The following is a 27,600-nucleotide window of genomic DNA, read 5'->3' as shown; positions in this document are numbered from 1 at the left end:
TGTGACGGAAATGTTGGGATGACATGTTAATAATTTACACTTTTTTAGTCCTTTAGAGCTCTTATGAAATTCTTGCACATACATTATCTAATTTGTCACTCAAGTCAACCCCATTGGGTTGCTATTACTATGTCTGTCTATATAATCTCAGAGAGCTTTATTAGGACGTTGCTTGAGGTCATGCAGAGTGGCAGAGGCAGGATTCGAATAGTCCTGTGAGTCCCAACAAGACCTCTAGTTTGCTCTGCCACTAGCTGTGCCCTTTTGATCATCAACCGACCTCTCCAGGCCTCCGTTTCTTCCTAGGAAAGAAAGTTCTTCAAACTCTAGGAGCCCATGACTTAATCATCCTAGTTAGTTCCACAAGATTTCAACTTCTTGGGCTTTAAATGCTCTTTCCTGAGGCATCCCAAGGATTTCCTGGCAAATTTTCTCCTGTGTGAGTTACAAAGGAGGGTAAATAACTGGTCATAATGAGTTGATTTGCCTTTTATTTTACCCACTTCCTAGTGGGGCTTGGAGTTTTTGACATAACAATGTGACTTGATGAAATATTTTAAAAAGTATGAACATGACAGGATTTGCAAAACTAGGTGTTAGATTTGAGTCTAGATTTGGTGCCACAACTGACATGTGAACTGTCCCAGGAGTTTGGAGAATTTCCAAGTTGGGCATGGGTCAAACATTAGTTCCTCTTTTAGTTGCCATGTAAAAGGCTCACAATAGACCACAGTACTTTTAATTCAAAAGACATTTGATTAAAAGCAGCCTTTATTGAAAGGGAGTAAGTAGCATAAACATTAATTTAGGTTTGGAAGCAGCATTTTTTTTTTTTTTTTTTTTTAGGTATTAAGTGGATATGTCATAACGAATTCAGTCTTCTGTGGGTCAATAATTTAAGACATAGAATTCTTATTTAAAATATCAGTTCTCAGGTGCTACTAATCTACTCGCCTTTCTTTTCTTTTCCCTTTCTCCCCTTCTTTCTCCTTCTCTTTTTAATTTTACACTTGATCTTAGCCAAAAGGCCAAGAAGCAATCCTTTTAATTTTAAACAGGATCCCTGAGGTGTTCAGGGCATATATTTGCTTTTTAAAAAATATTTTAAAATCAAGAGAGAAAGACATTAGTATTTTTCTAGCATCATTGAAGTATAAAGAAAATAATTAGCCCCATAAAGGTAGATTGACTTGCTATTTCTCTGCTTAGTGTTCTTATTCCTTCATAAAATAGAAAATAGAGTGCCTATATTATAAATACAGTGTCATGTTTGGTTTTGGATAGATCTGTTGTTTGTGGATTAAGATGGTGATTGTTTTCAGATGAAAGAAGTTATAAGTTCCTCATATTTGAGGAAGAATCTTATAATGTTATATGGTTTCTGCTCTTGTTTGAAGGACTATTGCTTCATAAGAGTATAACTCACTCAAGGAGGCAATTGGTCTAGAAATGTTTACTTCATGGGACCTTTAGTCACAGAAGATTACAGAGTCTAATTATACACATGAGACCCAGAGAGGTTATGTGTGTAGCTTAGGGCTGTCCAAATTAATAAAAACAGGTCACACTTATTAACATTGTAGTGGTGACATCACTACCAACCTTATAGAAATTTAAAAGAAATTTAAAAGGGAATACTATGAGGAACTTGATGTCAGCAAATTAGACTACTTAGGTGAAATGGCCAAATTCTTAGAAAGACAAAACAATGACATGACTCTAGAAAAAATAAAAAATCAGAATAGACTTATTTAGCAATGTGTAGTTCTTGAGAGCTAGACAAGACCTTTATTATAAGGCGTTCATGTATATAGCTTTGAAGTATGAACTTCAATGGCAACATTCTATTGAATACCATGGTACTTTATTTTGTGATTATTTTTCTTTTTTGAACTCAATGCTTTTAGTCATTTCAAACCTCATATGCTTAAATAGTCATTGTACCCTAAGGAACCCTCATTACCTGCTATAGGAGGCAGATAGATACAAATCTATTTTGCTTTAAAAGGACTGAGCCAGGAGATACCACAGTCTCTTTGGCTAAAATATTCAGAAGCCTGTGACCAAGAGAATTTCATTTGAGAGGCAGACAAAGATTGAATCCTTTATGGAGATAACCACCGCCCTTCCCACCCCTGGTTCCCCCATTGTCTCTCACTAGGTATGTTCATCTTTGTCAGCTTCCCTGTAAGACCTGGGTTTGAGGGTTAGATGGAGACTCAGGATAAAAGATGCAAAGTTACAATAATACACAAATGAAAGCCAGATGGCTTTGACAGATATTGGCAGAGACAAGAATTCAGGGCAATGAGGAACAATGAACTGTGAGGATGGAGTATGAGTTATTAAAAGTCTTCCCTGGAGTATCTGGACCCCAGAACAGTAGGGATAACAAGAGTCATTCATATGAGCCCTATAAAAATGGACTATTGTTGAATTTTTTTTGTATTATGAAAGCTATAAAACCAAGAAAATAAATATTAACCATCAAAAGTAAACATCACTTGAATCCTATAACTAAAAGACAACTAATCTTAAAGTTTGGTGTACTTCTGTTGTCTTTTTTTGCACATGTATGTGTAAAAATTATTAATATTAAAAAAAATAAAGATACATAGTCTTTATGTAGTGTTACAATCTTTCCCTCCATTTTTGTTATAGATATTTCCCATGTCAAAGTATCATTTGAAATCATGAATTTGAATGATTGCCTAACAATCCATCATGTAGATAATCATAACTCATTGATTCTAAGATGCATGTTTATTTTCACATTTTAACATCTCTGAAACAAGGATCATTCTTCAGTTGATAACATGCCATAGTGTAAGTCCCAGAGTTTTTCTTTTTTAGTATTACATAAAGTAGTGCACCAGTGGTGGCTTACTCAGATTTGATAAAATGCAGTGTACCATAATTGTTCAAGTTTTCAAAATTTTATTATCAATAATTTATAATCCTTAGATAAATCATAGTGCACATTTTTATTTCTTTTTGAAGGAAAATGTATTAACATGGAAAACTGGATAATAGGGTCTGAATATTTTTAAAGTCCTGGGTTCATATATGTTGTTGCAAAATTCCTTTTAATGCAGGCCTCTCTATGGTTCTTATAGCAGTGGTATGACTTATAACTGGCCAACACTTGATATATATGTGTATACATATCTCAGTTGGTCTTCTTATAACTTTATAATTTCCTCCTATTTGTTATGTTGCTCTAACCTGTATCAGTGTCCTTAATTACACATATAATAGGATATATATTACATATATCATTTTATATATCTTAATCCTAATATATATAATATATCAGATATTACATATCTAAATATATATAATAGCAGAACAGATGGTTACAGTTGTAAAGAGCCTCTGACTTCATAGTTCTGGACTCTGGAATTGGATGCCCTGAGGGTAAGCCTGGCAGTGATGAGTAAAATGGAAAAATTGCCTCAAGAATCTAACATTATATACATTTGTATAAGTGGCATTCAGGGTGTTACCAGATATTTGAATACAGGGGTCCTCAATCCTTCACAACGACTTATGGAAAGGGGTTATCTTGAGATGTCCTATAATAGGCTATAGATAAGTGTTTATACCTTTCATTTGTAACACTAAGATTGTTTTTCCAGATACAGGAAAAGAAAGATCATGTGCGGAGAATCTATGCGAACAAAATTGTACGCAGTTAAGTGAAGGAGGCTTTATCTGCTCCTGTAGACCTGGGTTCAAAGCCAGTATTTTGGACAGGAACTCCTGTGATGGTAGAGTATATTTCCTACAATTCCTACTTTTTAGGTTTTCCACTCATTCCCTTTTATTAAACCCCTGTTGAATTCCCTTAATGGGGCCAAACTCTTGGTTCTTGCTCATGAAAATACTTAAATGCACCAGTAATTTTACTGTTAGAGGGTGACGATCAGTTCTGAGAGTATAAACTGTACGTTCATGATGTATGTAACCAATGATGATGTTAAGATTTTGCTCACTAATTTCTTGGGACATGAAAAAACAACACTCAGGAATGCTGATTACTTTTTTCCCATGCTATCTTGCCAATCCCTAGCAGATGGCTAGGCAGATAGCTCATCCTTAGTAATGTCTGCCAAAGACTTCAGTAATGCTGACTGCTTATTGTATCAGTGTGAGAGACCAGTTTTTTTTAAATAAACACAAATTTTATTTTCTTCATCAAAGTCCAACAACATATATTTGTTACACACTTTCTTATGCCAAACATAAGTGAGTTCTGAGGTATGGGGTTAGAAGCTAGCTTATCAAGATGGTAAGGACTGAGTATGATTTTAAGTGTCTTTTCTTATTTGAATTTTCTGTTTCTAACTCATGATGTATCATACTCAGATGATTGGGACAGTTCTTTTGGAAGCTGAAGCTTAAGAACTCAATCAAAAAAAAATCAAATGAATGAGTCCCTTTCCTGAAGCTAGTGAGGGCAAGGGAACTGGAACTGAACAACACCAACACACAGCGGCTTTCCAAAAGTGAAAATTTTATTCTGCTATTGTAGAGCTGCACTGTTGCAGTTGAACCCCATCTTCATTGCTTCCTAGCTTTGGGACTTTGGGTTTAGGAATACTCCATATTGCAGAGTCGCTCTGGAGGACTAAATGAGGGAAAAACAGCAGAGGCATGTGAAACCACATCTGACTCTTAGTAAGTGTTCCACAAATGATGGTGTCATGGCTTATTTTTGTCTGCAGCTTTCTCAGTCCGCATTGTTTATGAGTATGGATTTAAACAGAAGCAGGGTCTCTAAGGAATGGTTGGGAGCAGATGGTGCATATTTGCTTTTATTGTATCTACAGACATCAACGAATGTGAGCAATTTGGGGTTTGTCCCCAGCACTGCCAAAATACCAAAGGAAGTTATGAGTGTTCCTGTGCCGAAGGCTTCAGGTCTGTGAGTGACCGCTATGGAAAACGATGCGCAGCTGATGGTATGCTGGGTTCTGCTGGGATTAATCAATCGACTTTTAGAGAAATAAATGCTGATGAGTACAACATACCAGAAAATAAGCTTTAGGCTCTCAGTCTTATTTTTAATTCACCAGCTACTTCTCTTCCAACACCCATCCACTCTCTTCTCTCTCCTCTCCTGCCAGATTAAGACAGTAACTGCAATCCCACAACAAATACGTAGGAATTAAAATGAGAGTCAGGTATTATTTATTATTCTTGGCTTAGCATCTTGTCCACCTTGATAAAAACTTCAAAAAGTGGACAAGATGTCACCTTCCAGAATATTTACACAAGAAAAGCTTGCTTATAGGGTGGTGGTCAACGGAAGGAAATTAATGAAACCCTCCAGCTCCCACTCTAAGACTAAGGTGTGGGAACCCTGTAATTCATGAAAAATAGTCTCATTCAGTTGGGGCAAGTCAAGGACATTCTGTTGGTAATTTCTTTTTTTACTGTTCATGGACTGCTGATCATAGACAGAAAGAGTCTGGCTCATTTATAATTTCAACCATTTGTTCTACATTTTAGGTTAATGCCAGTATCTGAGAGGCCTGATAGAAAGCAGTAATAAGTACTAGATAGAAATGACAAAAGAGAAAGACTGTGTGGCAGAAGTATTATATAGTCCAAATTTCCAGAGTTCTGACCAAAATCAGCATATCCCCGTCGAAGGGTATAGGTCTTCACAAGTCTTACAGATTTGAATTTGAAGTTTGTACTGGAGTTTAAAGAACTTGAAAAGGAAATCACATTTTTAAGATTTAAGAGTAAAATGGCTGTTCAATTTCTTTATACAAATTGGGCTTTTAAAGCATACATTTGATTAGCATACTTAAATATTTTACCCCCCAAACCTTCCTGACATTGAGTGAAAACTAGAGTAAAGGCATTTGAGCAGTTGGTCTGGTAATTAGGCAGCAAATTAAAAAAATGTTCAAGTCGTTTAACTAAGGAGATGACTGAAATAAATTCTCGTAGTCACATAAAGCACAATGTCAAGACAGAGGAAATATATAAAGTGAACTTTCAAAAGTTACTTAAATGAGATTTGATTGATATTATTGCAAGTAAATTAAATTTTAAAATTCAAACAGTGCACTTCGAGATGAGTAACCATTGAAATAGCTGCTTTGGGTAAGAACAAGGATGAGCTGTTTTTGTCATTAGCTGGAAGATAAATTGAATTGTGGAGCTGATTACCTGCTAAAACAATCATAAATTCTGTCAGTAAAGAGTAAGGAATGAGGACTTCCTGGTAAACTTTTAGTAACACTATACATATTGTATTTCTTCTGTGAGATTGTCTACAGTCTTGTGTTTTATTGCCAGTGAATAAAGAAAAAAAAATCAGTGAAAAAGAGGACACAGTCTAGGGGTCTCAGTCTTGCCCTGTTCTAAACCATCACCCACCGTGGATAGGAATAAAGAACTGATAACATCCCTAGCAGAAATATTAGCTTTCCACCTGAAAGTGGAGGCAAGAATGTCCACTGTCACAGATCTGGCAACCCAGTTGGGTAGTTAGCTCTACTGATTAGCAGAGATAGTCAGATTTCTATAAAAACTTATTTTTTTTTAAAGGTGGGAGGATACTTGCTATTTTATATCTACTTTATACAAAAAAGAATTCAGATAGAATTCAAACAGATAAAGAGGCCCTTGTCTTATTTACAGGTAATCCTCCTTTGTTGCTACTGCCTGAAAATGTGAGAATTCGAAAGTATAATCTCTCATCTGAGAAGTTCTCAGATTATCTTGAAGGCGAGGAACGTATTCAGGCTATTGATTATGACTGGGATCCTGAGGGCATAGGTCTCAGTGAGTATGAACTTTCACATCTGTCATTGATATTAATTGAATTATAAGGTGTTGAACTTTGGGGAATTTATTTTTCAATGAGTGAATTTTGTTGCATGAGTGGAAGAGGGAGCTCCTCCTGTCCAGCATGTTCTGGATGCCTTAGCATGACGGTGGGTCCCAGCCAAACTTTGTCAACTTCTAACCAAACCTTCTCCCATCTCTGGGGATTATCCTTTCAGGACCACCTCATATCTCTTTGTCTTTGCTCAGGTAGGGACTGTTCTTCCCCATCACTGTACCTTTCAAAATTTCTACTCAAACTCAACGTTTCTACTCAGTTCAAATGTCACCTCCTCTGACATCTTCTATAATTCTTCCTGGGCACAGTTCCATAAGTACTCACTCATGAGCCCGTAGTGTTTTATATATGCTTTTACTAAACCACCTTAAATAATTGTAACAATTCTCTGGTTCTCCATTTCTTACCTGTAAAATAAGAACAGTATTCTTGTCTGCCTGACTACCTCTGAGAGTTCTTTTGAAGATCAAATGAGATAACATGTGAAAATGCTTTGCATACTATCAATAACAATGCAATGTAAGATTTCTTATGGTAGTGTCTTCACACTTACACAATACAATAAAATTTTTAAGCATGGAAAATACCTAGGAAGCCATAGTCTTCCTTTGATTTTTAAATGCCTGCCATCCACTATCCTGTAGTCTATACGCTAAATAGGATTTCTTGTCTACATAGCTCCTTTACTGCCAGTTATTGAATAGTCTGCCCCTGGTCTATCCATACATTTTTTTTTTTTGAAACTAGAACTTGATCCTAATGAGAGAAAATAGGCTCTTGACTGAAATATATTTTAATAACTTACCTTGAAATAGAGACAGCTAAGTCAGTATCAATAAGCTATCAGTTGAAGTATTTGTAGCTAGTAGCTCAAGTATAATGTGTTGAGTTTGATCAGATATATGTAATTGAATTACTAGTCTTATAGGAACAATAAGGAAGTAGAGATGTCAAGGAAGGAACAGTAGTCCACCCGATTAGACCCCAGTTCCTCCCTTACCTGATGTTCTTAAGATGAAACTCACCTGTTTGTCTTCCCTTGCAGGTGTCATATATTACACTGTGCTAGGCCACGGTTCTGAATTTGGTGCTATTAAACGTGCCTACATCCCCAACTTTGAATCCGGTACTAATAATCTTGTGTCAAAGGTTAACCTGAACCTGAAATACATAATGCAGCCAGACGGATTAGCAGTGGACTGGGTTGGAAGGTAAATTTAGCCACGTTCCCCTCTTGTCAATTCTATTTTCCTGGCTAGATCTCCCTCCTGCTTAACTCACACCACGTGAGTTAAGCTGACCCAGATATGGGTGCATTCAGCGCTGGTGCAGCTGGCTGATGCCTGGGCTTTCTCTAGCCCCAGCAACCACCTCTGCTTACCCCAAGGTGTCATATAGACAGTATCATTTCCTATAGTCTATGTATGCCATGAAAAAGTTTGGGAAAGCACCGAAGTCAAGATTTTGTATTATATCTAGGAGAGCTTTCTTGCCGACAGAATTTTGGATTCCAAAATTAACTTCCAGTATGGCAGCACTATTCATTTTAGAAGAAATGGAACAGTCTCACAATTCTACCAGCAAGGCAGTTGAGATGAGACATTTTTCTCTGGTAATTATTTTGAGGAGGAACAACCCACATCTTGTGTTTTGAGCAGACTGTATTGTCTGAACAGATTGGAAATTTGACTTTCCTGTGTAGTCTTTGGGTTGAGTTAATAGCAGTGTCAGCTTTGTTCTGCTCTTTTAGGTCTCCTGGAGCCCCAGGGACTAGAACCAGAGCTTTTGTATGATCTCTAAATAAGAGCCTTAAGTAGGTTTATCCTCAGGCAGATTCATGACATGCAAACTGATGTGGAAAAGTTCATAAGCTCCTTTTTTGAGGAGGAGCCTTGCATTGGAGTGGCATTTATGGGAAAGTGATTATGTTGGAATCAGAGCTCACACATTCATAGACTCCCCCATGGACTTGGAAAGGAATGAATAATGAAAAAAATGTTTGAGAGGGGAGTCTCAGGGGCTTGTTGCCGACCTCTGGGAGAATGAGAGTCATTTGCAGCACAAATTAGTTTTTACCTTTTAACAAACCTGTCTAATGCTCCTGGAAGACTTGAATATCTCTGAAGAAGTTAATTAGGTCCCTGCTGTGCCCACAGGCTATCAGGACAGTCATTTCAGCATTTTTTGTCAGGAAACAAGGCCTCAGAGAGTCAGTAACTTGAAACTATATAGACTGTAGCACTTCCTTCTGAAAACCAAACAGGCAGTAGCAAATCTGTCTTCATGTGTGAAGTTTTGCTTCTTTCTCAGCCTTAATGAAAGAGCGAGTGAAGAAGCTGACGAAGTCTTTCTGCTTGTAAGAGACTGAGACCTGCAGCTCTAATAGTGAAAATAGGGCAGGGTGGCCTTGCTGAGTTCATTATTTTGGAAAGGCTATTTCCGCTCATTGGAGCTGATGCCAGATTCCTATTAATTCCACTGGGGCTCTTGGTTGAATCGAAACAGATTCACAGGGCAGTTGCAGTTAAAGGACCAGCTAAACAATGCCTGGTGACTTCCACCTGGAAAGTACATGTCTCGTAGTAATGCCAGATGTGATGTCCACCATCATCACTGATCCTGGCTGATCAGGAAGGAGTCCCCTCTATCCCTTACTCTTCCACTTGTAACTTTCCAAAGATGCTCCCTTGGCTGAAGAGATTGGAGCATTCCTGATGGAGGGAGACTCTGCTCTCATCATGAGTATCTAAGTGGTTGTCTTGTTGGCCCCAGCTTCCAAACTGAATGCTTTCATCTTCAAACCTCTTCCCTCGAAATGACCAGTCCAGATTTTTTGGATTTTTAACTTTGTCCCTTTAAATTCAGGCATATTTACTGGTCAGATGCCAAGAGTAAACGGATCCAGGTGGCTAAACTTGATGGGAGGTACACAAAGTGGCTGATTTCCACCCAACTGGATCAACCAGCTGCAGTGGTTGTGAATCCCAAACTAGGGTAAGTACTTATAGGAGTCCTTTTTTTTTTTTTTTTTTAAGTTTATTTATTTTGAGAGAGACAGAGAATGCCAGCAGGAGAGGGACAGAGGACAGAGAGAGGGGGAGAATCCCAAGCAGGTTGCACGCTATCAGTGCAGAGCCCAATACACCGTGAGATCATGACCTGCCTGAGCCCAAATCAAGAGTTGGACACTTAACCAAGTGTCCAACTTAAACAAGTTGGACACTTAACTGAGCCACCCAGGCACCCCAGTACTTGAAGGAGTCTTTCATTTTCTAGATATTTGCCACTGGATTTTCAAGAAATTATATCTTTAATTATTTTTTCCTAATTGTACTGAAATTGACTTTGAACTTTTTGCATTGACATCTATGACTAATTTCAGATGCCCTAAAGATCTTTAGGACCATCCAAGCTTCAGACTGATACTGTGTAAGGGGAAGGCCTCTGGCCACAATTTTTTCCATAACCCAGTTGTCCAAAATCCACACATTTCTCAATAGAATTTAAGGATTGGTTTATACCTGGTGATTGGTTTAGACTAGAGGCTGCAAAGTGGTAGCTGAATATGGCTCACAGATATATTTTACTTGAACTAAACAGAGCTTTTAGGTTTTTTAAATTTAATTGCTAACACACACACACACACACACACACACACACACACACACACACACAAATTTTACGCTGTATGTTTGGCTTGAAAAACCAGAACAACTGGTAACACCAGTTAGGTATCCCTTCCTTGATGCAGTATTGCCTGGAACTTGTAGACAGGGCTTTGCTCTCACCATCGCTTGATGTTCATGACTGCTGTGCTCCAGTCATTTTTTTTGCCTGCCTGGTCTTTTCCAGGTATTTGAGGTGGTGCAATCCCTGGTCTCCATTTTAAAATAGGAATTCTTGTTTTGTTCTCTGATACATGTCGAACACAGGACAGTGCTGCTCACACATAGGCATTCAATAAATACTTTATGAAGAATGAACAGCTTTGTCATTATACATTTTAAATTGTCTGAATGTATATACTTGGACAGGGCTGGGCAATCTCTATTGAGGAAGTTTTCAGGAAGGACTACAGATGCACTGGCCCCTCCTTTTCTCTCCCTTTCTTCTAAAGTAAAGTATAAAAATAGCATCACTTAGCACCCAGATCTCAATGAAAAATAGTTGATTTCCTTTTTGGAAGTTCATGCTCTGTTTCAGTGTAGAAGCCTCACTAGAGGAAACTTTCCATTACAGGCTTATGTACTGGACTGACTGGGGCAGAGAACCTAAAATCGAGTCTGCTTGGATGGATGGACAACATCGGAACATCCTGGTGCAGGAGGACCTTGGTTGGCCAACAGGCCTCACTATTGATTATCTGAACAATGACCGGATCTACTGGAGTGACTTCAAGGAGAACAATATTGAAAGTATAAAACATGATGGGACTGATAGAAGAATCGTTGCAAATGCAGGTTAGAAATGAGTTACAATTTACCATGTTAAATAATAAATATATTTCCATTCTCTGCCCATTTTCTCCAGAAGGAATCTGAATCTTAGGAACCGATTGATATATTTTCTTAGATACTGCTCCCCTCAGCTTCCAGCTGCTGATTTAAATGCAAATGAATCCATTAGTAGTAATTAAGGTTTTGTTTTGTTTTTATCCTTTTAACATAATTTTTAAAAGACACTCTTAGCAACAGATATTGAAATAACCAAGTTTCCTATTAGGTTGCCCTGATAGGGGCGACAGTCATGTGTACCAATGGAAATCCATGTCTAACCATTTCTAGACCTATTTGTTTTTATTATGCTCAATTGTTTATTATGTACAACTGGAAACATCTAGAAGGAGAGAAACATTTTATTTTCTAATCCAGATTTCTGCAGAACTGCAACGATCCAGTATCTACCAGCTTTTCCTGATAAGTGGTATCTTATGTTCAAAGAAAAAAAAAAAGGATCTCTGCCATCCAAATTATTGTCCAAAGAGAAAATCAAATCAGCAACTTGAAAGCAAGCAAGTACTCTATAATTGGCATGAACCAGTAGACATTAATCTAGTTTAATGTCTGTCATCTTGATCTCCGAAAGTAGCACACTTTTGTGGTCACATGTACAGAAAGTCTGCCTGAATGTTCCTGGATTTTCAAGGCATTGAATTAGGGAATAACTCAAGCATAACGACATCTGACATAAAAGAGGGGTAGGGAATTTTCTATTCAATTATCTTGCTTTGTTTTGGTTTTCCTCTGTGCGTAAGCAGCAATGAACCCATATAACCTGGACATCTTTGAAGGCCAGTTTTACTGGATATCTAAGAATAAGGGAGAAGTATGGAAGCAAGATAAATTTGGGCAAGACGATAAGGAGAAAATGCTGATGGTGAACCCATGGCTCACTCAAGTTCGAATCTTCCATCAACATAGATACGATCGGTCAGGTAACATCCCTTGGAGTAAGATGTTCCTCATTATCTAGAAATCTTATTTCAAATTAATGGCTATATTGTTGGAAAATGGTAGTGGATTATAATAGTCTGATCTCTTGGTGCATGAAAGGTGTGTGTGTGTGTGTGTGTGTGTGTGTGTGTGTGTGTGTGTGTGTTTTAACCATTTCGACCAAAGAAAAATAAAATTGGCGGTCAAATGTAATTATATACACCACCAGCAGATATGAAGTAAACATATTTCAGTCCTGGGGCGCCTGGGTGGCTTAGTTGGTTAAATGTCCAACTCTTGATCTCAGCTCAGGTCTTGATCTCAGGGTCATGAGTTCAAGCCCTGTGTTGGCCTCCACACTGGGCTTGGAGCCTGTTTAAGAAAAAAAATTTTTTTCGGCCCTCATTGTTTGGAGTTACAAGTATGTACTTCTAGGCCACAGAATCCAGTAGGCATCAAACCCTTGCTAGGTGTCAGGTGGGTAACAATGGGTTTCGTGAACATCAGGCTAGTCAAGTTATCCTGAGCTACGTGAGCTTCAGTTTAAAATTGTCAGTCATGCATTTCTACCCCCTCCCCTCTCTCCCATTTTCTTAGTTGTGGGTCCTGCTTCACCAGGTTACCTGTGTTCTAATTCATCCTTCACCACTGAATCAAGCTAGATAAAAGGGAAGGAAATTTTTGAAGTGAGGAAAGGAAATAGGCTTTTATTAAGCTCTATAAGTCAGATTCTCTCTTCAAGTGTTAATCCAGACATTTGTTACTTTAGTTAATCTCCAGAATTATAATTAGATTTTATTTTCATCTCACATATAGGGAACCCCACCAGTATAATAGCTCGTAAGTCCTCCATGCTCCTGGGGCTCTCGTGCTGGGCAGTTTTAAAGGCAAGAAGGGAGAGGACGGTACATGTGGTGAGCCCCCTCTCTGGCCTTTGTAGAAAAGGCTACCTAGGAGTCAGTGGAGTTGGCTGGGCCCCCTTTGGAGAATGCTGATTGCTGTGTAGGCCAGAAATCTAGACCAAGCTGTGCCAGATTAACATTTACTCTGGACCAGTAGTTCTCAGATTTTAGCATATATCATAATCATCTAGAGGGCTTGTTGAACACAGATTGCTGGGCCCTACCTGAGAGATTTCTGATTTAATATGCCTGAGGTGGCCTAAAATTTGCATTTCTAACAAATTCCCAACTGATGCCAATGTTGCTGGTTCAGGAACCACATTTGAGAAGTCCTGCTCCAGGCCCTGCTCAAGTATGGGCCGTGGGCCAGTAGCACTGGTGAGACATGCAAGTCTCTCAGGCCCCACCCAGCCTTTTTCAATCAAATTCCCCAGGTGGTTTATATTACATTCAAGTTTGAAAAGCTCTTTTCTAGAGAGCTGAAGAAATGGTAATGGGGCAGATTTTGAGTGAGACTTTGGAATATGGCTTATTATTTTATAGCCATTTCCTTGTCTGTAGTTATAGACCGGATGCCAGAGAATCAGGATCACAGAATGTTAGTCTGAGAAGAAGTTTAGAGATCATCTGTACCTTGGAGAAATCATAGTACATGCTAAGGTAGAATTCAGATGACTCTAGAATTACTTGAGGAGCTTTTAACGGTAACACTTGTAACATCCTAGACCAATTTAAATCTGAATTTCTGTGACTGGGCATCAGTAGTTGTGCATAGCTCTCAGGTGATTCTGATAATAACAGGTCTAAATTCCCTTGTTTTTCAAGTAAGGAAAGTACTTGAAGAAAGTACTCCTGTGCGGGTAGGGTGGAAATCATATGTAATATATAATTTGGACACATTACGATCTATCCAAATTTAGGTAACGACAAATCTTGACATAATAATAGGGTCTTTGTGGTCTTTTGAACTATCTCAAATTGCTTTGCGTTGATTAGTTTTTGTGGTCGTGCAGTGGACTGGACACCTACCTTCCAAATCTGCCAGAGACGGGGAGGAGATAAATGATGGCCAGTAGACAGTGTGAGTGTAGGATGGTGAGAAGTAGGAGGGTGGCTGTGCCACTCTGATGGGGTGCCATGGGGACGGTCATGTAAATGAGGTGAATAGCCAGGTGCCATGTGGCCTAGAAGTGCTGGGCTTTGATGTCACCTGGCAGGGCCACAACTCAGTTGATGGGCGTATCTTTGGTTGGTGAATTCATTCCCTCTTCAGACCCTAACCACTGTCCTCATGTGCTTTCCAGTGCCCAACCGCTGCAAAAATGTCTGCAGTCACCTCTGCCTCCTGAGACCTGGAGGATACAGCTGTGCCTGTCCCCAAGGCTCCACCTTTATAGCAGGAAGCACCACTGATTGTAACGCAGGTAGGGGTGCTGTCTGCACAGCCATGGGGCCCTGGGAATGCTCTTCTGCCTTCTTCAGTAGCTTCCCTACTTGTGCTTCTCTTCTTGCAGGAGCCTGGAAAAAATCCTCGTGTGGCTGGGTCCTTTGCAGGATAGAGCGGGGGTGGCTCGGAGGAGGGATGAGAGATGGGGAGATATGAACAGAGCTGAGTGGGACTTAGGGAGCCAAACAGAGTTGGTGTTCCAGTGATTGCTGAGAATTATTTGCTAGGATCTGTAGGGTACAAATCCAGTGCCCCCAAATCTACCACTGTGTTGTTTTGTAAGGATATTTGGAAGAGTGGGTTTTCAATAAGGTCTCTACCTCCTTTCTTTACCTCCATACTGGATGTCTGTTGCCCCAGAATCCATCTGGCTTTAATTGGGGTTCCTCAAGTGGGGAATCAGGTTCCTGAGGTGGGGGACCTTATCCAGTGCAGATGGGAGGGCAAGAGGAGGGTCACTCTTTTCCTCACATGCTCATTTCAAAGTTTTGACAAATGAAAAAGGTACATTTAAAAAGACACCTTACGGGGCGCCTGGGTGGCTTGGTCGGTTAAGCGTCCGACTTCAGCTCAGGTCATGATCTCACGGTCCGTGAGTTTGAGTCCCGTGTCGGGCTCTGTGCTGACAGCTCAGAGCCTGGAGCCTCTTTCAGATTCTGTGTCTCCCTCTCACTCTGCCCCTCCCCTGTTATGCTCTCTCTCTGTCTCAGAAATAAATAAACGTTAAAAAAAAAAATTAAAAAAAAAAAGACACCTTACATTGTTGGAGGCTGGAGGCTGGAATAAGGAAACAGTGCTTTATTTTTCATCCCAAATGCTGTGGATGATCTGTGCCTAGCAGGACCTTTCTTCAGTGACTCTTAAATTAGGGAGTATATATAAGTCCTGGGGAATAACTAGTGTCCCTGGCTAGTATCCAATTCTTAATAATACTCATTAAAAAAATCATCCTGTAGTTTGCTAGCAGCCCATTTTGTGGCTCACATCCTTGTTTTTATTTTTTAGTGGCCCATTTTATGGTTCCCTTCCCTCAGTTTTAGCTGATGACGCTATGCTTAACCACCTGTGGCCACCAGGGGGCGCAAGTGGTTAAACAAGGCACCAACTTTTGGCTTTTCTGAACCAGCCGGAAAAGTTGGCGGGTTTAGAGAATGAACGCAGGAACCAAAAAACAGCTACTCCCGCTTCTCTTCCCCTGTCCCCACTCTCATCCCGAGGCTGGGGGAAATATTGGCAAGATTACAGTATTTAGTAATATTTTGAGCCAAACAATTTCAAGCTTTTGACATTTGTTGTATGCTGTAGACAGATGGTTCTGACATTTATCACAATTTCGCACTCATGGGCGGTGTTGTCCAAGATGTTACTTCATCTACTACTTTCCTCATTTACATTGTTTGCCAAGTGCATTATCGTCAGATTCTTGTTTAAAAGCACTTTAACCAAAGCAAGCACGATAATGGTGGTAGTTGTTCCATATGGGGTCTTAGTTTGGCATTTTAATTAATTAATTTGATAAGTATTTATTGAGAGCCTACTATGGGCTAAGTGCTAAGTGCTGGAGATAATGAAAGTGAACAAAACAGATCCCTTGCCTTTGTTGAGCTTATATTCTAATAGAGATTCTAAATAGAGACTACCCCCCCTCCCCAAATGTATAATGTCAGATAGTAAAAGCAAAAGGAGAAAACGAAAGCAGGGTAAGAGGGATGAGGGTCGGGTGGGAGTTGGGTGGCCTTTAGGTAGAGAGCTCTGGGAAGGCCTCTGTGATAAAATGAACTTTGAGTAGAGATTCAAATAGAGGGACTGAGCCAGGAGGATATCTGAGCTCCTTAAATAAGTGCACATGTGACAGATACTTACTGAGCATCTTCTAGGTATAAGACATGAAAACGCTAACAGCCCCATCAGGCACCTCCAAGGAGTACGTGGGGGCTGAGCTGGAGCAGGGACCCAGAGCAAGGGCAAGTTGGAGGACTTAAAAAATAGGAAATCTCTAACCAGCTGTCTATCAGGCATCTGTGTATCTGCATTGTTGCTTGATTGATGGGTCCCTGATGCTTTGAAGACTTCAGATGAAGTGTTGAGGTGTGCCCAGATTGAACTCTTGTGTTTCACTGGGCTTGCAGAGGAGAATTCTGAAAACTTCAAATGAGAACACGAATGTCCTAAGAGATTTCTTTACCACAAGTTTCTTTTAAATGTTAATATATGTTCTGGAGTGTAGCATCTCTCCACTGGGGTAAAAATGCTATAAATTGCCTCTTTCTTTCCACCAAATGTACATTACTCTCCAAGACCTTATTATTGATAAGGATATTCATCTGACTTAAGTGGAAGGTAACGTTTTGATGAGGAAACTAATTAGCTGCCCTGACCCCATCCACTCCCCACTCTGACCCTGGGCCTGAAGCACATTTGCATGGTTTGGGTGCTCTGCTGAGTGTGGCTGACTAACACATGCATGGCTTTCCCTTTCTGCAGCCATCGAAAGTCCTATCAACATGCCCCCCCCATGCAGGTGTATGTACGGAGGAAATTGCTATTTTGATGAGAATGACCTCCCCAAATGCAAGTAAGTCTGAATGTTGAGGTCCGAGTTGTAGGCCTTGGGGGAATTTAAGACAAAGTAGCCAGAAAAACAAGTACAGGAGCCTTGCCAGTTCACTAATTTTCACATCGTGACCAGCTTGCCCTCCCTTGGGAGAGTCCGCAGAGAACTAAGGCAGTGCTTCTCAAACCATACTGTGCATAAGTATCATCTCATTCACAGGGATTCTGCATTTCCAACAAGCCCCCATGAGATCCCACAGGATTGTGAGCCAACTGTAACAGGGATTAGAGAAGTGACAGCCCCAATTTCTCTACTCACCTGGTGTTAATTACATTTGGAGTGTGGGAGACCAGCTGTCAGCAGAGCTGAGTCAGCCCAAGCACTTGTGATGAGCAGAGACTGGGCTAAAGACTTAGGGGAAAAAAAAGAATTCTTGAGAAAGCTCTAACGTGGCGCAAGATAAATGGAGGTCTTTAAAAACTGTTTAATGGAAACATATCAGCGGAAAGAATACAATCTTGGTTTCCATTTTCATTCTCAATGGAAACATTGCATAGAGTAGACACCAGTACATTTATTTGATGACCTTGCAGGTGTCATAGCCACAGCATTGAAAGTGAATTTCATAGTCAGATCAAAGTCAGTTGTTCTTGCTGCTCATCATATCTTGGCAGAATAAACAAAGTCGTGCAAGATACACTGACTGTCCCGTGTGTAATTTGCTCAGTCAAACCTCTCTCTACCTGAAGATGTGCTTGTACAATAGCTATGGAAGCCTAAGAATGCCACAGCTTATGAGCAGTTCTCCTTTCACTTTCAGGTGTCCCAGTGGCTACATGGGAAAATATTGTGAAATAGGACTTTCAAAAGGTGTCCCTCCAGGAACAAGTAAGTTTTAAGAATATGAGCAACCTGGGGGCGACTGGGTGGCTCAGTTGTTTGAGTGTCCGACTTTGGCTCAGGTCATGATCTCGCAGTTTGTGAGTTCGAGCCCCACATCGGGCTTCCTGCTGTCAGCGCAGAGCCCACTTGGGATTTTCTGTTCCCCCCTCTCTCTGTCCCCCACCTCTCTCGCACTCTAAACATTAAAAAAATATATATATGAGTGACCTGGAAATGCTTCACAGCTCCTAAGTTGAAAGCTGTTTATATTCTATTTAACTCAGTCTTTGAATTGATTCTGCCCTCAGCTTCCACTCTTAAGTCTATTGGTTCCTTTCCCTTTCCCCATGCTGATATGGTCACTTTTCTTCCCTCTTCGGTGGCAGCAGTGGCTGTGCTGTTGACAGGCATCCTGATCATCATAATTGGAGCGTTGGCAGCATTAGGATTTTTCCACTACAGGAGAACTGGCTCCCTTTTGCCTTCTCTGCCCAAGCTACCAAGGTCAGTTTCATCATGTGGAATATTGATTTTAGAAGCTTGGGTGATGTGACTATGTGAATAATTCAGGGTTTTTTGTTTTGTTTTGGTTTGGTTTTTTTGTAAGTTAAAATAGCATAACGTGCAGCTTAACCTATTCTGTAGAAACAAAAAGTATTGAACTTAAAAGCCATCATTTCAAATCACAACCTCTTAATCTAATGCTTTTTTGAAGCCTGAATGCAAATCACACTTTATTGTCCAAATAGTTATGCCCACTGGTGGGGATTCAGATTAGACTGGAACACAGTCTGTGGTTTGGACCAGGCTTTATTCCTGCAAGTGCCAAGTTAGCCCTCTCTTAGATGTCAAGCATTCAACAATGTGCTTTAACACTTCTGTGTAGCTAAGGCAACTTCCTACCATATTTGAGGTATGAATTCAGAGTGGGAATTGAGCGTTTCATTTAAGTAAGCTTTAGCAATATGGAGGAGAGGGTACTATTGCAACAGGTGGCTTAAAAAATCGTACACTGTTTCAATTACTTTATTTCAGCTTAAGCAGTCTAGTTAAATCCTCTGAAAATGGAAATGGGGTGACCTTCAGATCAGGAGCAGATGTTAACATGGATATTGGAGTGTCTGGTTTTGGGCCTGAGTCCGCCATTGACAGATCAGTGGTGATGGTGAGTGTGGCCGCAAAATGGCTGTATGCTTACTGTTTTATAAAAGAAACACTTTTTATAGAGAATAAAATTAACCTAGAATAAAAATGAAATGGTATGCTTCTCAACGTGAAGTCTTTACAAAATTAGGAAACATTACGTTTTTGCAGAAAGGTCTCTAACATATTAGTAATAAAATTGCACTTTACCCCGGCTCTAAGCCACACTTGAATCCTAAACAGTGTTAAGTTTAATGAGAATCTTAAAGAGTCTTATGTTTTTTGGGGGAGAGGGGAGAGAGAGCATGGGTATTGTTTTTATTTGATGACTCTTTGTATGTTAAGGGAAGGAGTAGGGAAATCCATGTTTCCTAGTCTTCTGTATTTTCCCACCAATGTGTATAGTTGGGATACATAGTGATTTTAGATGCAGTGGTTGGTTCAAATCACAACTCTGCCGCCTTCTAAGAATGTAATAATAGGCATGAAGTTTGATCGCTCTGACCCTCATTGTCCCCATGTATAAAATGGATACAGTAATACCTCTTGTGAGGACCAAATGGCTACTTTATGAGGGTCTATAACCAGGACTGGAAAATAACTTTCAATATTTTGCCTTTCTCCCAAATCTTTGATGTTTAGCCTCCACATAAAAGTACAATATTACCTATTCTTTCTTCTTTCCCCTCTCCCTCTTCTCCTCTTTGCTCTTTTTTCCACCAGCCACCCTTTTCTCTGCTGTGCAGACCTATCCCCAAGTGAATATTTGCATCAACGAGCCAAAGAGAATGTGGGTGTAAAAGAGTGTTTCTGTTTCCTTGATCTGATGAATTAGTGCATTTGTTACTTCATGTGATGTTTGCTGTGTGGAGGCCTTGTGTCTCCTGGCTTTTTCTTTAAGTTCTTTTTGGATAAATTTGGCATAGCAACTAGTATACCTCCAGGTGTGAGGAGGGCACCTTCCTTCCTGTGTAAACCAGCTACTTCTTTTCTCCGTCAGAGTGAACACTTTGCCATGGAGATGGGGAAGCAGCCCATAATATTTGAAAACCCAATGTATGCATCCAGGGACAGTGATGTCAAAGTGGTTCACCAGCCAACCCAGGTAAGAAGTCACAGCCCTTTCTTTCAGGTTCTGCTACTACTGAATCTTGTGCTATTGAATAATGCCCTCCTAGGGTTCTCCTAACTTTCCCTCAAATGGAAGGAAGCAGTGTTCCCACCCTTCAGGTTCACTAAATGCGATAATAGGACTGACCCAAGGGTATGACACCAACGTGTTGCAGAGTCGCTGAGGCTTGGCAACCATTCTCGGAGTGCTGACCAAGAGCCTTGTCATGCTGAGTGGTCAGAGCAAGAATTATGAGTCCACTCAGGGGCTTGGCAAGCAGTGCCTGACTCACACAGACTCTCTGTAAATATTTGTGAAACGAACAAGTGATTGATTGTCAGGTCATTATGTGGAGATTTGGGGGATTGGGTATACTCTCTGGGTTCTTATTGGTATCACCAGTGTGTTATTTGAGGTGACCTCCTTATGCTTGCCTTTCACATACTTTTCTGAAAACTAAAGTCCCCAACGTTGATAGGCAGATACCTAAATTTCCTTTGGTGCAGCCCTGTTACTCACTCATCTTTAAGAGGAGCAGGGAGGTGACATAGGTGAGTAGATGAAGGGAAAGAACTTTTCCCTGGACCTGGAACAGTAGCTCCCACACCACTTCTAGTGCCTGTCAGCAGTTAGCCTACTTCCTTTGTTGAAACAACTACAGCGTCAGGGAAATGCAGTTTCATGGTTAATACCTAACCTTCATTTGAAATCATAAGATATGGTACCTTTTAAATATAAAAAGGTTTATTTTATGGATAGCATTCTTAAGATCAGAAACAGTTGCATCTTAAGCATTTTTCCTGATCCTTTGATATCCAGGTAGCAAAAATATGATCACATGATACAATAGATGTGGCATTTCATTTGGCATTTTCGCTCGAAATAAAATGAGGCCATGTTTACAAACACATGTTTGAGAAGAAACGAAACAGTGAATGTAAAAAATATAGGAAAAAGAGTGAATTTTTACCTTGTAATTTGTTAACTATATATTCATGGTAATTTGGGCTTAGGAGGGAACCTTGGAATCACATGAATGTTGCAGAAAATGTCTAGAGGGGTATTAATTCCATTATGTCTCTTGTTTCAGAAATTCAACCTCTTGTATGCAGTCATCTCAGAATAGTAATTTTATTCTAAATATCCAAAGATAAGAGTCTCAGTTCTCCACTGAGTTTGGGAATAATTCATGCTGTTCCTCTAAGATTTGGCTGCCAGTATACAATTGGAGTTGTTTGTCTGAAAATATGGTCAACAGTGGAAATAAGGCAGCACAGAGAACACGATAAAATTGTCATTACTAAGTGAGAGTATGACTGTGATGGGGTTTGTCTCCCAGGACTAAGGCATGAGACAGATGACATAGTGGTTGGTGCTTTGATTTTGGGGAGATGGGAATGGTGTTTAGTCCTAGGGCACGGGATTGTTCTCCTATTAAGACAAATAGTGCAGGGCGCCTGGGTGAGTCAGTCGGTTGAACGTCTGACTTCAGCTCAGGTCATGATCTCGCAGTCTGTGAGTTTGAGCCCTGCATTGGGCTCTGTGCTGACAGCTCAGAACCTGGAGCCTGCTTTGGATTCTGTGTCTCCCTCTCTCTCTGCCCCTCCCCCGCTCATGCTCTGTCTCTCTCTCTCTCTCTTTCTGTCAAAAATAAATAAACATTAAAAAATTAAAAAAAAAAAAAAAGACAAATAGTGCCTGACCATGTCTGTGGGAAAGCAAGGCAGTAAAGAGAACCAAAGAGCTGATAAGAAACCTCACAGCAAAACTTCTTTCAAAACTGGATAATATCCTTTAATATGCATGCAGGTGACTGTATCTGGAAATGTGGATAACCAGAACTATGGAAGTCCCATAAACCCTTCTGAAATAGCTCCAGACACAAAGCCGGCTTCCCCAAGTGCTGATGCAACTCAGGTAATAGTGTCTGGCTACTGAAATGGTATGGGATTTGCAAAGGGCTTAGGAATTGCTGGGTTTACTAATGCTAGGGGAGACTAGGGAGACCCTGATAGGCTCATGGACCCAAGATAGGCAGTTAATAAAGGTAATTTTTAAATAATAATAAATTGAAAATTGTTCCACTAACTAAAACCACATTTCTAGCATGGATTGAGATGGAATGATATTCCTTGTGATGTGGGAGACCATATGGAAAAAAGAAGGGCAACTGGGGCATTGAGTGGCTGACTTTGGCTCAGGTCATGATCTCGCTGGGTTTGTGAGTCCGATCCCTGCGCCGGGCTCTGTGCTAACAGCTCAGAGCCTGGAGCCTCCTTCATATTCTGTGTCTCATCCTCTCTCTGCCCCTCCCATGCTCATGCTCTGTCTGTCTCTGTCTCTCAATAATAAATAAATGTTAAAAAAAAAAAAAAAAAAAAAAAAAGAGGAGCAACAGATTTCAGGATCTAGTCTCTTCAGACTAGAGTTACTTGATTTTACAGAATGACTTAGAATAAAGAGTTCACTGTGTCAATCACACATATAGAAGACCTTTTCCTTTTTCATGTAATACAGTTTTTCTACAGTCTACATCTTTGTTCCCTGAATAATGTACTGTGTTCTTAGCTCTACTGCTGTTACCTATATTCACCACGAGATGGCACTAATTCATACTCTCTTCATCTGTCCATCTATCCATCCAACAACATTATTGCCCTCTGTGTGCCAGGTACAGGGTTTAACACTGGAGATTAAAAGAAAAAAAGATCACGAATAGAGCTTCTCTGTCATGCTTTCAGTCACTTTGAAATTTTTATATTGGTCTACAGAGAGAAATTAAATTAAATTTGATATGAAATTTTGTGTTAATATATAATCCATCACTAGTTTTAATGGACACATATGAAGCTATTTAAGATCTAGCTGTCTGATTTTGGGCAAAATATTTTTCCTCTGGTTTTTAGAGTCTTTATGTTTCTCATTGGGCTCACTATTGGCATAGTTCTTTGTGGTACAAAAGTTTGTCTATGCATTGCAAGACATTTTAGTATTTCTGGCCCCTGTCCATTAAGCATCAGTAGTGTCTCCCCCAATGCCTTGTGATCCCAGAAATCAGCCCCACTCTGCCTCAGCACCCCCATTTCCAACTGGGAGCAATAGGATCTGGAATGTCTCAGTTTTAAGGTTCTATGACCCCTGTAAAGTAATATAAAGAAACAAATCCAAGGGTAGTGATAAATCTGACTATTTACACAATCCTTGTTTCTGAAATGATCTGTAAGCATAACTGGTATCTGCAGAGTTAACTTGGAAGTCATGCTGAATTTTCAGCACCTCAGAAATTGGTTCCTATTCTTCTTGTTTGGATCAAAATAAAAGTTGAACTAAATTAATGCTAATGAAGAGTTTATAACAAAGGTCTCTACCTTTTCATATTTCATTTACTAATTCCTTCTTCTGATACACACATGCACGAACACACATACACACACACACACCAGACACATAAAAATGTCTTAGAAAGGAATTTTCAGTTTTATATTTTTTCAAGGGACTGAATTTTTTTTAAGCTACATTTTAAAATGGATTTTGAAGATTAATTTTCTACAGACACCGAAATACTTGGATGTCACAAGTCTTGAGTGTCGCAATGTTGTGTCTCTTGAGTGTTCCCTAAATCGGACTCAACCCCAAGGCAGTGCCAGATTTATTTTATATTCTCAACTTTTCTTTCAGTCCATTTCAAGTCTAGTGATCCTCTCCACTGGACAGAGCTCTCTCCCAGCCTGAGCAGGAAGGGGAATGTGGTGGAGATGTTGCAGCCTCTGACCTGCACATCTGTCATCAGAAACAATGAACACTGAAAGACTTTTCAGACGAGAGTAGATCTTCATCAGTTATAGTCCCTTTCTTTCTCATCTTCACCTTTGCAGTGTGTTGGCTCTTCCTCTGTTTTGTTGTTTTTAATCAGTTGAGGCTGAGACCCTCTAAGGTCTGTCCTACGTGCTATGTCTAGGGATCTCTCTCTATCGGTTGTCTCCTGGGCACTGAGATGGCAGCTAATGTGGCTTAAAGCAGTAAGGCAGCACTTGGTTAGGCTCTCTCTAGGTTGACATTAATGTGCCAAAGTGGCTCACAAATGTATGTTTCATCAGTAAATCTGCTCAAAAGACTCAAAGCTAGGAGCAAGAATTCCTATGACTCAGTTCTATTGTTTTCCAAGTCATGTTGACATGCACTGGATTTCCCAAGGAGATAAAAGTGAAAATCACCAGTTTCTCTTGTAAGTAATTGCTTAACTCCAAGGAGCCCATCCCATAAGTGTAAGCGTCCAGAGGCCAGGCTCTTGATCTAAATGTCTTTATCTTTTTCTTGGTGGCTGCCATGTACAGAGTAGGTGTTCACTTACATGTGGGTTATAGTGAATGGTCTTCTCCTGTAGTCATGTGCCCCCTACTTCCTCACATGTTGGCCACCTAATTTCACAGAGCAAGAGATGCCCCTAAAACATATGGGCTGCCTTAGCTTCCTGCTGGAGTAGGCTGTCCGCGCCCTTGCTTTCTGTTCCTTTGTCTTCTTCCATCTCGAAACAGCCAGAGCTGTTTCCGGCACTGGCACCATGGGTAGCTTTTCAACGAGACCTGGGCCACCAGCCGTAGTCTGTGGTGATTTCTCTTTGGGTTCTTCAGTGTATGGTCCGCTGAGTCCTATCATCATTGCCTACTCTTCCACCTACAGTTCAGTTATATGCGCCTGCTGTGACTCCTTCCTCATCTATAAAATAAGAGCACCTACCTCAGAGTTGCCAGGGAGATTAATTGGGAAAACTTGTAAAACTTTTAGACTAACCCCTGATACATAGTAAGCTCTCAATAGATGCTATTTTTTTGTTGTCACCATTGCTATTTTGATTACAGGAGGAAATGATGAAGGGGAAGGGATAGGTTTGAGTTGACCGAGGATCAAGACATCATTTTAGGAAATGAGAGTTACAATCTGGTTTTCCCCTTAAGTTTTAAGCAGCCCCTGAAGAAATCTCTTGCCTGTCTCTGTCAAAGCTTCTAGATTCTGTTGGCACAGATTCTGTCAACTATACATGTCAAGTCAAGGAAGTCTTTGAAATTATTAGATGAAAAGAGCCCAGACACTTTCAGTTTCAGTTTGGGGACTGTCTGAGGAGGAACTGAACAATGTACCCATGGGTCAGGTCATGGGGTCCCAGGTCCCAGTTTGCTTTTTCCTTCACTCAGAAGACATTTTAAAACCTACATGGAGGTTGGGCGCCTGTGTGGCTCAATCGCTTGTGCATTCAACTCTTGGTTTGGGCTCAGGTCATGATCTCAGTTTCATGAGTTCAAGCCCTGCATTGGGCTCTGTGCTATTAGCACAGATTTTCTCCCTTTTCTCTCTGCCCCGCCCCACTTGTGCTCTGTTTCTAATAAACAAACAAACAAACTTAAAATTAAAAAAAAAAAAAAAAAAAAACCTCCATGGAGGAACAAATCCATGCAAAAAATTCCATTACTGAAGGTTTTCTGTTTCCCCCTTTTCATTTAGGCAACAAAATGGAGTATCTTCAAACGAAAATTGAAACCAACTACTAACTTTGAAAACCCAATCTATGCGGAGGTAATTGTTGACAATTTTTGTTCCCACAGGCGTTCAGCATTCTTTCTTAGCAATAACTTGTCTGGCTAAGGTGGGTATGCACTCAGATTATTCTGAGCAAAACTGGTAAAGATTTGTTTTCTTCACACAAAACTGTTTCCAGTCCCACTGGGGGAATAAATGGCTGATTCGTTTTTCCCTGTGGTCTTAGATGGAGAATGAACACAAGGACAGCACTGCTGTGGCTCCCACTCCCTCTCCTTCCCTTCCTGCTAAAAGTTCTCCAAGGAGAGACCCAGTGCCAACCTATACCGCGACGGAAGACACTTTTACAGACACCGCAAACCTTGTTAGAGAAGACTCTGAGGTATAGCTATGCCATCTGTTTAGGGATCATTAGAAACACACTTTTGCACATGTATTTTTTACAAACAGATGAAGAAAAGGTTAACATTCAGTACTTTATTAAAAAAAATATATTTTTTCCCATTTGCCTGTAGTTGGAAGTGTCTTTGGAAACCGTGTCTTGTGTGTCTTTTTTTTTTTTTTTTTTTTTTTACTTATGCTGTCTCATATTTTTACAAATAATTATCACAATGTACTATATGGATATCTTTGCACTGAAGCTATCTGAAGGTAATGCTATAAATATACTGTACATTTATAAATTTTGGAAAGATTATCACATCATTAAATTTGCTGAGAAAAGTCTCTGCTGAATTGGTTGGTGATCATTCCAGTAAATGACCCAACAAAGAAAGGAATTGACTTAGGGCCTTTCGCCATGTCGAAAGAAGAGGTACCACTCATATTCCCTATAGGATTATCAAGCAAAGAAACCCAGGCCCCACTCTTGGGTCCATTTTTACACCTCAGCACTTAATGTTCAAGATTAGCTGATTATTCGATTAGCTGATTAGTAGGCATATGGATACAGGGCACTGTGTGTTATCTAGACATCTGGGTCTGACCGTAGATGCCTCAGATAATGCAGAAGGTAGAAGAAAACCAATTCAATTTCACCCTTCTGCATGTTTGTGTTGTCTAGCCAGAACACTTTCACATGTGTTACCTCACTAGCTGTCAAGTCAACGTTTTTATTTGTGATGTCTGTGAGAAAATTCCATGTCAGGAGGTACAAGTGTCCTGCAAAGAGTTTGTATCCAGTTGAACGAGCTCTTTTGCCTGATGGACCATAGGGCAGTTTCCATCCTTGCCTGGCATCCCAGGCGGTCACCTACCCCAGACACTGGAGCTCACCAGCTGAATGACTAAAACCAAATCTGTGTCTTCATCAAGTAAGGTGCAAAGCGAATACCAGTTAAGCAAAGCCTCAACTGGGTTTTTGTTTCTGTCTGAAAATATCATTATAATGACTATTTATTTCCTAAGTTGAACATGAATAGAAAGGGAAACTGTTCTTATTGAGCCTTTTTTAGGTCCTTTTGGCTAAATTATACATTTGTATCGGAAGGTACTGTAGAGCCTAGAGTTTCTCTTGAATAGTGGGCATATCTTCACAACAGGACCCATGGCAGGAATATACAAGTTCCATACTGAGTAGCATTTCTGGCTCTCTGTGCTAATATTGCACATTTTTAAAACAATGAATGGATGGATGGATGGATGAATGAAACATGTACTACTGATTATTTTGTTACCGAGTTCTCAAAATATTTGTGGCTTGTATTTTGAGAGCTTATTGTAATTTTTT

General features: G+C 40.0%; 1 protein-coding gene across 1 annotated transcript in view; it reads left to right on the top strand.

The window, feature by feature from the left end:
* Nucleotides 1-26,423, top strand: part of LRP2 (LDL receptor related protein 2) — a 196,937-nt gene extending 170,514 nt beyond the window's left edge. Inside the window, exons 64-79 of the mRNA XM_042949038.1 lie at nucleotides 3,639-3,770; nucleotides 4,833-4,964; nucleotides 6,661-6,804; nucleotides 7,911-8,076; nucleotides 9,731-9,859; nucleotides 11,105-11,325; nucleotides 12,123-12,299; nucleotides 14,504-14,623; nucleotides 17,131-17,221; nucleotides 18,021-18,088; nucleotides 18,469-18,586; nucleotides 19,118-19,247; nucleotides 20,226-20,330; nucleotides 22,146-22,253; nucleotides 25,836-25,907; nucleotides 26,098-26,423. Coding sequence (XP_042804972.1) covers nucleotides 3,639-3,770; nucleotides 4,833-4,964; nucleotides 6,661-6,804; nucleotides 7,911-8,076; nucleotides 9,731-9,859; nucleotides 11,105-11,325; nucleotides 12,123-12,299; nucleotides 14,504-14,623; nucleotides 17,131-17,221; nucleotides 18,021-18,088; nucleotides 18,469-18,586; nucleotides 19,118-19,247; nucleotides 20,226-20,330; nucleotides 22,146-22,253; nucleotides 25,836-25,907; nucleotides 26,098-26,259 — 2,075 coding nt within the window. The 3' untranslated portion in view covers nucleotides 26,260-26,423. The remainder of the gene's footprint in view (nucleotides 1-3,638; nucleotides 3,771-4,832; nucleotides 4,965-6,660; nucleotides 6,805-7,910; nucleotides 8,077-9,730; nucleotides 9,860-11,104; nucleotides 11,326-12,122; nucleotides 12,300-14,503; nucleotides 14,624-17,130; nucleotides 17,222-18,020; nucleotides 18,089-18,468; nucleotides 18,587-19,117; nucleotides 19,248-20,225; nucleotides 20,331-22,145; nucleotides 22,254-25,835; nucleotides 25,908-26,097) is intronic.
* The last annotated feature ends 1,177 nt before the right edge of the window (nucleotides 26,424-27,600 follow it).

This window comes from Panthera leo, chromosome C1 (assembly GCF_018350215.1).
Source record: "Panthera leo isolate Ple1 chromosome C1, P.leo_Ple1_pat1.1, whole genome shotgun sequence".
Taxonomy (NCBI): Eukaryota; Metazoa; Chordata; class Mammalia; order Carnivora; family Felidae; genus Panthera; species Panthera leo.
Note: the sequence above shows the minus strand (reverse complement) of the source record. Positions and strands in the feature narration are given on the sequence as shown.